The following is a 13,386-nucleotide window of genomic DNA, read 5'->3' on the forward strand; positions in this document are numbered from 1 at the left end:
TATCCATCCATCCATCCATCCATCCATCCATCCATCCATCCATCCATCTATCTATCTATCCTCTCTCTATCTATCTATCCCCTGTACTTACTGAAAATAGTAAGATAATAATATAATATTAATGTTATAAAAGGCCACTTAAGTCACTTTCATGACTGTTTCTCAACACACTTAAGTACACTTTTAAGTGCAAAATTAAAAGTTTTACTTTAAAGTACATTTTAAATAATTGTTTTAATATTTTTTGTCATGCTTTAAAATACACTCATTTTGTCATTTTGACTAGCATACTAAAGCATAATACTAAAGCACTTGATTATCATTTTAATTCTAGTGTATCACTCAAATTACTACATTTCAAGTTAATATAATTGTAACTTTATGCTTACAAATGTGTAACTACAAATATACAAACAAGTTTCAATAGAAATGATATTAAAGTATATTTTAGTTTATCATAAACGATTGTCAGTACATTCAGCAGCACATTTTAAACATATTTGAAAGAAAATAGAATTAGGAAATCACATATAAAGGTGTACTTAAGTCCTACTTAAGTGGGTCAAAAAAATGTAGTTATTGGCATTTACTATAAATTTAAACTTTAATTAATTTCCATGTAATTGCATTTAACATGCAATGAAAGTCCAAGAAAACATTACATACAGTTTGCACTTATATATATTCTTTTAAAGTATATTATTTCCATAATAGGTCCTCATTTAAAAAGTATGCTAAAGTGTGCTACTTTTTCACAAGCAGAGCGTAGTGAAAAGTCAGTGATAAATATAGATCTATTTTGCTCAATAATGCATCAAAAGAGAATAATAAACAGAAAAAGAAGCAGAGAGTGATATGCACCAGGGGTCAGAGGTGACTGCTGATGTAAAGGTGTGAGGTCAAAGGTTAGTCCTGACCTGTGTTGTGGATGGCGTGAGTCCAGAGCAGCTGTGCGATGTCGTGGCTCCAGGTTTGTCTCTCCTGCACGCTGGAGGCCTGGAGAGTGAGACAGTCTCTGGTGCGGGACGCGTGTCTCACCCACACCTCAAACCTCAGTCCGTCCTCGCCCACGCTCTGAGTGAGACCCATCTCACCCGTCTGAGGAAACACAGGCAGTCAGACGCCACCATACTAACATAGTACTCACGCTCTGTAAGTGCAATGTGCACAGTGTGTCAACTGTCAGTGTGCACCCACTGAACACATGAAGAGTTCAGATGCAAAAGCCTCTTTAAGTACGTCTGACGGTTTTCTTTAAAGTTAGCATTTCTTTCTGGCTACTATGTATAGGTTTCTATGTAAGTACTGGTACATCTGCATGGGTTGAGGCTGGGATTTAGCGCATTTGAAAGTACTTGATGAACAAATACTATGTGTGGAGAGCATTCACTCAGTATCGTTATCGCATTTTTGACCACGATGGCTTTTAGAGGCTTTTGCATTGGAACTGAATGTAATGTGTTTGCAGTTATTTGCAATTAACTGAAAATGTATTATAGTTTAAATTTATATTAAATGCAGTTAGCTTAACTTTAGTGTTTTGACCCACTTAAGTAGGACTTAAGTACATCGTTAGATGTAATTTCATTATTACTTCTATTTAAAAAAAATATGGTTAAAGTACTGCTGAATGCACAAACATTTATGATAAACTAAAATGTACTTTAATGCAATTTCTATTGAAACTTGTTTGCCATGTACTTAAATGTATTTGTAATTACATGTTTGTATTGGTGTATTTAAGATGTACTTAACACACTACAGTTAAAGTGATAATCAAGTTCTTTACATGTGCTTTAGTATGTTAGTTAACACATCAAAATAAAGTGTACTTTGAAGCATGATGAAAAGATTCTTAAAACATTATGAATTAAAATGTACATTAAAGTAACCTTTTTAATTGAACATTGTGCACTTTCTAAAAGTGTACTTAAGTGTGTTAAGAAACATTGTCATGAAAGTGTCTTTAAGTTTTAAGTGGCCTTTACTTTCATTAATAGTATATTATCTATCTTAAGATTTAAGATTTGAAGTAGACTACAAGTGAACATTCAGTACAATTAATCTAACTTCTTTTTCACAAGGCAGCCAGTGCAGTATAAACAAAGCACCTTTAAGGTTTTTGTCTCATAATGCATACTGTAGTCATTTTTAATAAATAACAGGCAGTATACAGTAGTGTGCAGTACACTAGCATTCCCCTCCGAACACAGCCTGCGTGTGTTGTTTAGTGTGTGTGTGTGTACCTTAATGCTGTGTTTGAAGCTGTACACACTGCATCCGGTGTTGGATGTTTTGTGTTTGGTGAAGATGACATAGTTCTGATAGAGGAAGACGTTTCTGATTCCCGTTTTCTTCCGTCGGCCTCCACCGCAAACACACAGCTCACCCTGACGCACCAGATCTCCACGCTCCGCCACGGGGATCTGACACACACACACAGACACAGACACACAGACACAGACACAGACACATAGACAGACACACAGACACAGACACACAGACAGACACACACACACACACACACAGAAGAGCATCATGTCAACATCTACTTTCTGTTGTGTGATTCAAAATGATATGAAGGATGCATCAGTTATTTCATTGTTTTCAGTATTTCACTGTTAATTAATTAATTATTATTATATATTTTTTTTACTATCACATCCACCCTGAATCAAATACAACTGTTGTCCCATTATTAGACAGGTCTAGCGTACTATCTGGAGATTCACTAAAGGTGAAGCATGTCATTTCTGTGACGTTAGAGGTACCAAACAGAACTGCAGAGAAAAGAGAAGAATTTAAGCATCTAATAAAAAAAAACAAAAACAAGCAAACTGGCCAATAACATTTTTTTTCACTCATCAAAACACATTTTTGCTAGCATTAATGGCTTGGCGTGTGGTAATTCTGGATCTTGATTGTAGGATGAAACCACGCATGTTCCTTGGTACACGAAAACCACTGTGCATGTGAGCAAGACCTGGACCTGTAATAAGTGTACTTTACATCACTGAGGATAAACCTGCTAAATGAAAAACCTGTTTTTAAAGGACCATGAAACCACATTTTTTGAGACGTTAACAGATGTGTATGTGTTGCATATTATTAAAACAGTGATATCAGCACACACCGATATTTGTGCATTTGCATTTATGCATTTGGCAAACGCTTTTATCCAAGGCACACATTTTTGCCGGTATATGTGTTAGAAACCAAAAACATGCAATCATGGTGTTGTTGGCACCATTTAGAGCTACAGGAACAACATAATTGTATGATTATTTATATATGATTAGATTAATATCTTAAATTAGTTTTTTTATACTACTTAGCATTATTTTTTGTTTTATTTCACTTTTAGCTTTAGTAATTTTAATACTCAAGCTTTACACTTAGTTGATTTCTCTTTGAAGGCACCATTTTCAAATGATTTAGTTTTTTTAATCTTAACTTCCTCAAATAGTTATATTTAATTTCAGCTTTATTTCAATTAACAAATATTGTAATAGATTTAGTTAGCAATAAAAACACTTTACCTGAAAACACTACATTTTGAAGAATAAGATATTTTGAAGAATTGTTTTTGTCCATAAAGTGAAAGATTCATAATTACAGACCAACAGCTTGGAAACAATGTTAAAATATTAAGTCACTGCATGAACAATCCATAAAAACATATTTGATTTGATAGCTATCAGTATTGTTGTTGTGCTTGACCCTTTGTATCGCATAAAGCGCAATCTGTTATTTTCTCTTTGACCACCAGGTGGCAGCAGTGCCGTGGTCATGTGACCTCACAAAGACACACTGTAGACTCTGCTGTGAGTGAATGTGTTCTTTGAGTTCATACCGGACACCCTGTGATGAGATCACTGGCTCGCAGATCCTCTCCGTGCCGCTGGGCATGTTTTAGGATGGAGAGGGCGGAGTCAGAGGTGGGGTTGAGACCGCCCAGTTCCTCCAGTGTCTGGCAGTACTGCTCCAGTCTCTGAACCGGAGTGGAGAGACACTGAGGAAACGGAGGAGCCGGAACAAGAGAAGAAGACAGCTTCGACTGGAGTGAGAGAGAGAGAGAGAGAGAGAATGATTAAATAAACAGCTCATTATTTTCCACATCTAAAAAATGGCACAAATATCAAAAACACATGTGCCACCCTGTGGGCAAAGACAGTAGTGCAACATAAACTGTTCTACAGTACATTGAGTCAAGAATGGACAGATCAGCTTACAGCCAACTTGTGAAAAAGAAGTGTGCCTAACTGTATTGAATGAAATAAAATGCCACTTAAGCGACTTAACGAGAGTTTCTTAACACGCTTAGTACACTTTTAAAAAGCAACCTTTTTTAATAATATCAAATTTAAAGTTTTACTTTAAAGTACATTTTAAATTGTTGTTTTAATAATCATTTGTAATGCTTTTAAGTGCACTTATTTTGATGTGTTGACTAACATACTAAAGCACATGCAACGTACTTGATTATAATTGTAACTGTAGTGTGCTATTCAATATTACATTCATTATATTTTTACATGCACTAAATTGCAACCTCATCATTACAAACATGTAATTACAAATATATTTAAATTAAGTATGACAGTATATTTTAGTTTACCATAAATGCTGGTCAGTACATCCAACAGTGCGCTTTAACCATATTTCAAGACAATAAGAAGTAAAAATGAAATTGTGCTACTAATGAAAAAGCCCTACTTCAGAGGGTCAAAAATGCTCTAAAATTCATTTAATATAAATTTAAACTGAGTTTTACATCCAGTACACATAGTAGTATACTATTTTATTCTATTTTTAGTAGTACATTCTTTTAAAGCATATTAAATCTGTACTAAGTACTCATTTTAAAACTAAGAGTACTTTTTTACATGGGTATAAACTGGCCTCTCTTTAAATTTTTTAAGGAACAAAAAGCACACATTTCATGCTTTTTTGAACGATTTTTGGGAAAAAAACTTAGCACAGAAAGTAGGTAATGTAGAATGCACTGAGGCTCTATTTCACACTCGATTCATGAAATGTGCCATATGGACACACAGCTATACCTCTCCTGCATGTGCTCTGATGACATATTAATCAATTAAATGAAACTTTGACATTGCTTTCTCACCCTGAAGAAGTCAGCAGCCTGACTGATGAGCAGCGCGTCCGGCTCAGGTCTCATCCGGATGTAGTGGGAATACAGAAGAAACTGATCCTTCTGTGGAAACAGATATCAGGAAATACTCCATTCATATGGATACATACCAACATTTCATAATTCATAACATTCTGGTTATGAACAGTATTGCAGTGTTTTTCAGCTTCATTCGCATTTATGTGGCTGTTTTTAATTTTTCTAAATAAAATGTCTTATTATATGAAGATCACATTAAAACAGCCTTGTTGTTACAATTATTTAATTATTTATTTTTAACATGTTGTCATTTACAATGAAACTGTAATTTTGCCAAATTATGGGAAAAAGCGTTAAAATGTGAGCTGTTACTCACATATTTGCTGAAGCAGTCGGTCTGCTGCAGTGTCTGGGAGAGAGCGCCCTCCATGGCCGGGAGGAGTGACTGCGAGTGGAAGGCAGAGAGGCTTTTCCAGTTACAGAAGAGTGACTCTGTCTTTCCTCTCAGCGCAGACGGGACGTCTGAAGACTCCAGGAGGGGCAGATAGTTCTCCTCCACACCTTTAAGAACAGCCACATACTGCCTCTCTGTGCTGACCAGCCGACACCACTGTAAGTACAGCTTGCTGTGACAGAGAGAGAGAGAGATTGACCCAAAAACATGCCTTATTACAAAAATGCCTTGTTTGTCATTGACCTGTAGTGTTAAAAATCTAGCTACTCCACTTGCACTTTTTCAAAGTGTTGATTTTTGGTAAATTGTATGGAAACCAATGGAGGTTCAATTTGACCCTTGAAGGGTTAGTTCACCCAAAAATGAAAATTAGCCCATGTTTTACTCACCCTCAAAGCATCCTAGGTGTATATGACTTTCTTCTTTCAGATGAATTCAATGGGAGTTATATTAAAAATTTTCCTGGCTCTTCCAAGCTTTATAATGGGAGTAGGTGGCTGTTTTTGTTCAACAGTCCAAAAGTAGTCAAATAAAGCGCGCGCATCCGTAATAAAACGTGCATCACACAGCTCCGGGGGGTGAATAAAGGCCTCCTGTAGCGAACTGATACGTTTTTGTAAGAAAAATATCCATATTTAAAATGTTAACTGTCTAACTGTTGTAGATGGAAGCCGTTCCGGCGGATGACGTAGGATGTACGCGTCGCGCCGGTGATTAGTGATGAACGTGGAAGTGCGGAGGAGAGACAGCAAAACAAAAAGCCGGTCATGAATTAGAAGCATAAAACGAGGATTTGTAAAGAAAAAACGTAGGAGGATTTTGATTTAAGCCAAGAGGAGACTGGTTCCCTTTCATGGGAACTTCGAACTGCGTCCTCTAGGGGTCGCTATGGGGAACGCCTCGTCGTGACCCGTGTCTGAAGCATACATTGAAAAAACACCAACTTGCTGGCCGGCGACAGCCATGACGTCACTACCGGTGCGACTATAGTATAAATAGGTGCCGGGAGCACACATCATTCTCTTCTTCGTCTTCATTGACTGTTTTGTTTGAAGCGTGCATTTCTGTGGTAAGAGCGATCTCTATTTATCTCATTATGGCGAGCACTAGCAAAGCATTTAAGGATGTGTGGATCTTTGTTGACGTTGTTTAACATCTGATGACACACACGATCTATGCGTTGTTTGTTTGGACAAAGAGCACGCACGCGATGTCTCCGAGGGGGCAATCAGCGTGCACTGCGAGCGTTTTTTCCAAGGAAAAAAAGCTCCGCTCTCGTTTGTCTCCCTTTTCGAGGAAAGAGGGGCAGCCATCTGCCCCCCACGGTTCAGGCCCCGCCGCTGCTGAGGCACGGAAGGGAATGAGCTCGTGGGGATCGCAGGTGGACCTGGCCGATGAGTTTAAAGAGGGGCTTTCCCTCTCGCGCTCATTTTCTCTCTTTAACATCATCTCGAGGAACGTTATCTTTCTGGCCATAACCCTCCAGCTCAGGTGAGCCTTCCTTTCCGCCGGCCAACAAGTTGGTGTTTTTTCAATGTATGCTTCAGACACGGGTCACGACGAGGCGTTCCCCATAGCGACCCCTAGAGGACGCAGTGTCTCGTTCCCTACTCAGGGAACCATGGTTACATAAGTAACCTGAGACGTTTTCCTTTGCTAAAGTAAGGAAACTTTGCGTCTTTTGCTCCTGTAAACAAACTCGCGAGACTAGCATATCTCTGAGGCGCGCGTGACACATACGTCCTCCGTCATCCACCCGAATGGCTTGCACGCATGACAGTTAAAAGTATTTATAACATTTTAAATATGGATATTTTTCTTACAAAATTGCATCGATTCACTACAGGAGGCCTTTATTCACCCCCCCGGAGCTGTGTGATGCATGTTTTATTACGGATGTGCGCGCTTTATTTGACTACTTTTGGACTGTTGAACAAAAACACCCACCACTCCCATTCCCCCATTGTTACTCCCATTGTAACGCTTGGAAGAGCAAGGAACATTTTTTATATAACTCCGATTGGATTCATCTGAAAGAAGAAAGTCATATACACCTAGGATGATTTGAGGGTGAGTAAAACATGGACTAATTTTCATTTTTGGGTGAACTAACCCTTTACCACAACTGATCTCACCAAAATTTGCACAGCATTTCCAAAACAAAGCTATGTGTCGAAACTTTGCACATTCATGACCCTAAACTGGAAGAACAATTTCTGGAAGAAATAACTTGGAGCAAATCAAATGCAACAGGAGGGTGCAGTGACTCGGGAAGCAATAATAAAATAACACAAAATAAATACATTAAATTGGCAGCTCTAGAATCGCAATGTCATTTATTTAGCGCCTTAATGAACATTTACGAATATCCTCACAAAGTAGCTTCATCAGGTGATTTTTGAAGGAAAATCTCTCACACACACCTCTGTGCGGTCGCTCCTGCTCTCTCCACCACCGTCTCTCTTTCGATGCGGTTAAGCAGCACATGTTGGCGCGTGAAGCCCGTATGATCCGCCACTTCCTTACTGCTGACCTCCACTCCTCTGATCAGCACTCCTCCTCCAGTGGGATCCCTCCATCCTGGAAGTGCTGCAGCCACCCCTGCCGTAAGGATGGGATCCGTCAGAGCCCGGCGGCCCAGCCAGGACAGCGGAGAGGACTGGCCCGATGTGGACTCGGCGGGTTTAGACACGGCGGCCGAACGGCGCGGGGCCAGCAGAGCCTGGAGGTCAAAACTGGGATGACGCTTGCGAGGGGGTTTGGGAGGGAGGGGCGCGTCTGGGGCCTACAGCAGGACAGAGACAACCAATGACTTAAGCGCAAAGTATACTTCAGTTTTTACGTGAACATGAAGGCCTGCGTACAGTGTGCATGACGCAAATTTCATCACCAGAATAGTATGCGTGCACTGCACATGCACCACCTGATTTTTGTAACCAACTTTAGTATGCGTAGGTCGCACATGCACATTGAATTGGTTTGGCACTAAACAGTTGTTCCACAAGGTGGCAGCACTGGTTGTGGCTAGAAGGGATACGGCCGGGAAATAACAATAAAGTAAATTTGCTACCTATCACATTCTGTTTTATTAACGTCTACACCTACCCCAACCCTAAACCTAACCTTACAAAGGAGGGAGGGGCGCGTCTGGGGCCTACAGCAGGACAGAGACAACCAATGACTTAAGCGCAAAGTATACTTCAGTTTTTACGTGAACATGAAGGCCTGCGTACAGTGTGCATGACGCAAATTTCATCACCAGAATAGTATGCGTGCACTGCACATGCACCACCTGATTTTTGTAACCAACTTTAGTATGCGTAGGTCGCACATGCACATTGAATTGGTTTGGCACTAAACAGTTGTTCCACAAGGTGGCAGCACTGGTTGTGGCTAGAAGGGATACGGCCGGGAAATAACAATAAAGTAAATTTGCTACCTATCACATTCTGTTTTATTAATGTCTACACCTATCCAACCCTAAACCTACCATTACAATAATGCAAATACAGTAATTATTGTTGTTCAGCATGACAAAAATGACGCAATGTTGATGTGTGCATGCCCAGTAAGCCCTGATGGCCGTAGCTGTATCCCTTCTACCTCAACCCCGGGCCGTTGTTTCACAGTAGAAAATGAAATTAAAAAGACAAAACAACTACAACAACAAAATAGCGGAGGTTGCAACAACAGATTTCTGCAATGATAAGCGCTCGTGTGAGAGGGCTATGAGATACAAAGTACGAAGACATTTTTCTCGGTCATAACATCTGGCGAAAAATAGCGCAGACGCTGGAGAAAGGTGAAGCTTTCTAGAGCACGTGTTGGCTGCCTGCATTCGAGCATGCTATCAAATGGTGTATACTTTTTTGTACGTGTACATGCATAAAAACGAAATATATTTTGGGCTACAAGTAAGTATTAATTTTAACATACAATCTTATTCACCTTAAAAAAACACAAAAAAAAACCACGCAGGACACAAAATGAGCACTTACCAAACAACAAATGCAAGTAAAGTTGCTAGTTGGCTGAATGGTAACTTTTTTGATGAATTGCAACATAATAAATAGTTTAAAGGTGCAGTAAACAATTTCTGAGAAATGCTGTAAAAGTGGATCAGACTGACCACCAAAGCACACCTGTAGCCAATCAGCATTAAGGGGCGTGTCCACTCATGATGGGGGATGTCCCTGTGTTGCATGTTGGTGAATTTTAGGGCAGAGCTATTAAGATGGAGTGTGATCCCTTTGGGTAGGCATGTGTTTGTTTTGATGATTTCAAATATCGAGAGCGCTTCTCAGATATCACTTACTGCACCTTTAAATCTACAGTATATGATTTAAAAATACGTCCTTACTATATGTTCTAATGTTATACATGGGGTTGCTAAGGCATTGCTCTGCATTTTAAGGGATTCTAGGGAATTGCTAGAGTGTTGGTATGTGGACTTTGATATGCAATTTGCAAGGTGTTTTTGGTGGTTGCTATGGTGCTGTGTGAGGTTCCCAAGGTGTTGGTCTAGATGGTTCCTAGGGGGTTACTATAAGGTTACTTGGGTATTCTATCTGGTTGCTTGGGTGTTTTAGGTGGATCCCAGGGCATTGGTATGTGGTATGTGGTTGTGGTTTGTGGCTGCTAGTGTGTTGCTAACTGTTTTTAGAGTGTTCTTCTGGGTGTTTGCTAGGTTGTTGCTGGGGCATTGTTATGCAGTTTCTAGTTGGGTTCTTGGTGGTTTTTAAGGTGTTCTAGATAGTTCCCAAGCTGTGGCTAGCAGGTGTTAGGGAGTTGCTATGCGGTTTCTAGTGGTTTACTGAGCCGATTCTAATGTGTTATTGGTGGCTGTTAAGGAATAGGTAGATAGTTGCTAGGGTGTTGTTATGCATATAACGATGATGCTGCTAGATGGTTGCTAGGGTGCTGTGGGAGGTTCTCGTGGTGTTGCCATTCAGTTTCTAGGGTGTTGCTGAGCAGTTTCTAGTGTGTTCTTGGTAGATAGTTGGTAGGGTGTTTTGCTAAATCATTGCTAGAGTGCTGTGAGAGGTTCCCAGGGTGATGCCTAGAGTTATTATGCAGCTGTTAGGGTATTCTAGATAGTTGCTAGGGTGTTATGGGTAGATCCCATGATATTGGTTTACAGTTACTGCAATGCGTCTATGCAGTTGTCAGGGGGTTCTGGGTGGTTGCTAGGTTGTTGCTATTTGCTTGTTAGGATGTTCTGGATGGTTCCCAGGGTGTTGCTATGCAGATGCTAAGGTGACCCAAATAATTTATAGTGTGTTCTTGGTGGTTGTTAGGGAGTTGCAATGCAGGTGTTTTGGGTGGTTTCAAGGGTGTTGCTATGTGGTTGCTTGTTAAGTGGTTGGTGGTTGATAGGGAGTTGCTAGATAGCTGTGAAGGTGTTAGCATGCGTTCACTAGGTGGTTTTTAGAGTGTTTCATTTTGGTTGCTGAACTCATGACTGCGACTCCCTCACTCTAAAACATGCGCACTTACATTTTTCTTGGCCGGGTGCAGAAGATTTTGCAGAAACTTCCCCCCTCCTGGATTCACCCCCTCTTTCTTCTTTTCCTCTCCAATCTTGAGTGTTGAGCAGTTTTGTGGCCGGAAAAGAGACGCCAGTGAACCCCAGGACTGCAGGCCCCCCTCTCCTCCTCCAGGGCACCAGTCCGGCTCGATCTCCCCCTCTAAATCCCCCAGGCTGGACGTGCTGGGAGCAGGAGTCCTCCCTCGTCCCCCCGAGTCTGGCTCCTGACCCTGGGCCATTGATGAGCCTCTTTCCGCCTGCAGGATTCGGCTCTTAAACTGAGCCAGAGTTTTCTGATAGCGCTCCAGAGTCTGAGACCAGAGGTCGAGCAAAGCCCCACCTCCCAGATCCAGCGCAAGAGCGCGAGCGTCCTGGAAACGTGATGGAGGGATGGGAGGCAGAGAGGAGAGAGTAGAGGACGAGGAAGAGGAAGGAGAGGAGGACGACACCACATCACACCACTGAGACGCCTGCAGAGAGAAAAATGGAGAGTTAGTCATTATTATTAGCATAAGTGTATGTATGTAGGGGCAAATACTCTAAATGTAAAATTTTATATTGCACTCTGGTCCAAAAGTCTGAGAAAATGACTAGCGAAATTTTGGCAAAATTTATAACTGCAAAAAATGCTTTTCTTACTTAGATTTGTTGTCTTGTTTCCAGCCAAAATATATAAAAATTCCTAAATCAAGAAGGATTTTCTAGACAAGTAAAAATTGTCTAGTTTTCAGAAAAAGAAACATGTCAAAATTAAGTAAGTTTTTGCCTGAAACAAGCAAAATAATCTGCCAATGGGGTAAGCAAAATAATCTTGTTTTCTGTTTGAAATAAGATTATTTTGCTTACCCCATTGGCAGATTATTTTGCTTGTTCTAAGCAAAAACTCACTTAATTTTGACTTGTTTTTTTCTGAAAACAAGACAATAATTTGTACTTGTCAATAAAATCCTTCTTGATTTAAGAATTTTTAGATATTTTGATATTTTTGACTTTTGAGCGGTATAGTGTACTGTAAGTTGGGCGTTCTGGCATCAGTACCAAACTGTAAAACTTGAGTGGAAAACACTTCAAACTAATGCTATAAAACGGACAGTTCTGATTCTAAATTCTGAATGGATATACCATATTCAATGCATTTGAATACTGAAATCTATAACAATTAAGCTACTGTAAACAACTAAACTCTGCTTATGTTGACATGCTCAAGACATGTCCTCTCTCACGTCCACCTTCGCTCTCTTTTTTTGCATTACTCCATTGTAATGTAAAGTGGTCCTGTCCTGTCTATTGCTGGCTGTAGAATTATATCTACCATGGAATAAACTGTAAAGAGATATCTTGTCACATACAATCATACAGTGGCCTTGTGTGTATATTTGTTTATGCTTTACTTCAGTAAGTGTAGACAGCAATCGCTGTGTGTTGTCCAGCTGTGTCCAGCAGTCTGACAGACAGTGAGACATGTCTCGCACTTTTTCCCTTATTGGAGGGAGATTGTCCAGCGCGGCTCTGAGACCGGGCCAGTCCAGCTCAGACCAGTTCTCCACCTCTCCCAGCAACACCAGAGTCTCACTGTGAAGCTCCTGATAACACGCACAAATGCAAAGCAAAGCTGCACACGAGTGGAATAGGTAAGATCACATATATATGATCGAATATCAAATGTGTGGGAATGAGGAGCGTTTCAGATCATTTATAAGAGTCCATTTCAGCTGTAGCTGTGAAACAGACTCACCATCGCAGATTCTCTGAAGCTCCTGAACTTGTGCTGTTTGAGTGACAGTCTGCTGAGAGACAGAGGAGGATGTTTATAGTCCTCGAGCTGCTGCTGTACGTGCTCTACGTCTCTCTCACACTTGAGCAAATACACACAAAGAGAGAGAGAGAGAAACAAGAAGTCAATGTCATTTGTGATGAAACAGCATGATTATGATCAAACTCAAAACTGTTCATTATTTCCCTCAGGAAAAGAACAGCTCACCCAAAAATGAAAATTCTCTCATTATTTACTCATGTCATTCCACACCAGTATTACTCTCTTTTCTTTGAAAAGGTTGAAGTTATGCTATTGTTAACTAAACCTAATATATACACTACTGTGCAAAATCTTAGGCTGTTAATATTCTGTTCATTACCTCAGGAAAAGAACAGCTCACCCAAAAATGAAAATTCTCTCATTATTTACTCATGTCATTCCACACCAGTATTACTCTCTTTTCTTTGAAAAGGTTGAAGTTATGCTATTGTTAACTAAACCTAATATATATATAC

General features: G+C 40.1%; 1 protein-coding gene across 1 annotated transcript in view; it reads right to left on the minus strand.

Moving 5' to 3' along the window:
• Positions 1-13,386, minus strand: part of arhgef40 (Rho guanine nucleotide exchange factor (GEF) 40) — a 34,425-nt gene that overhangs the window by 2,634 nt on the left and 18,405 nt on the right. Inside the window, exons 15-23 of the mRNA XM_016535694.1 lie at positions 12,851-12,970; positions 12,507-12,698; positions 11,085-11,585; positions 8,012-8,373; positions 5,511-5,760; positions 5,129-5,218; positions 3,854-4,057; positions 2,247-2,426; positions 918-1,098 (exon numbers count right to left, since the gene is read on the minus strand). Of these exons, the coding sequence (XP_016391180.1) occupies positions 918-1,098; positions 2,247-2,426; positions 3,854-4,057; positions 5,129-5,218; positions 5,511-5,760; positions 8,012-8,373; positions 11,085-11,585; positions 12,507-12,698; positions 12,851-12,970 (2,080 nt within the window). The remainder of the gene's footprint in view (positions 1-917; positions 1,099-2,246; positions 2,427-3,853; positions 4,058-5,128; positions 5,219-5,510; positions 5,761-8,011; positions 8,374-11,084; positions 11,586-12,506; positions 12,699-12,850; positions 12,971-13,386) is intronic.

The sequence above is a fragment of the Sinocyclocheilus rhinocerous genome, unplaced genomic scaffold (assembly GCF_001515625.1).
Source record: "Sinocyclocheilus rhinocerous isolate Xijiao unplaced genomic scaffold, SAMN03320098_v1.1 scaffold1898, whole genome shotgun sequence".
Classification (NCBI taxonomy): domain Eukaryota; kingdom Metazoa; phylum Chordata; class Actinopteri; order Cypriniformes; family Cyprinidae; genus Sinocyclocheilus; species Sinocyclocheilus rhinocerous.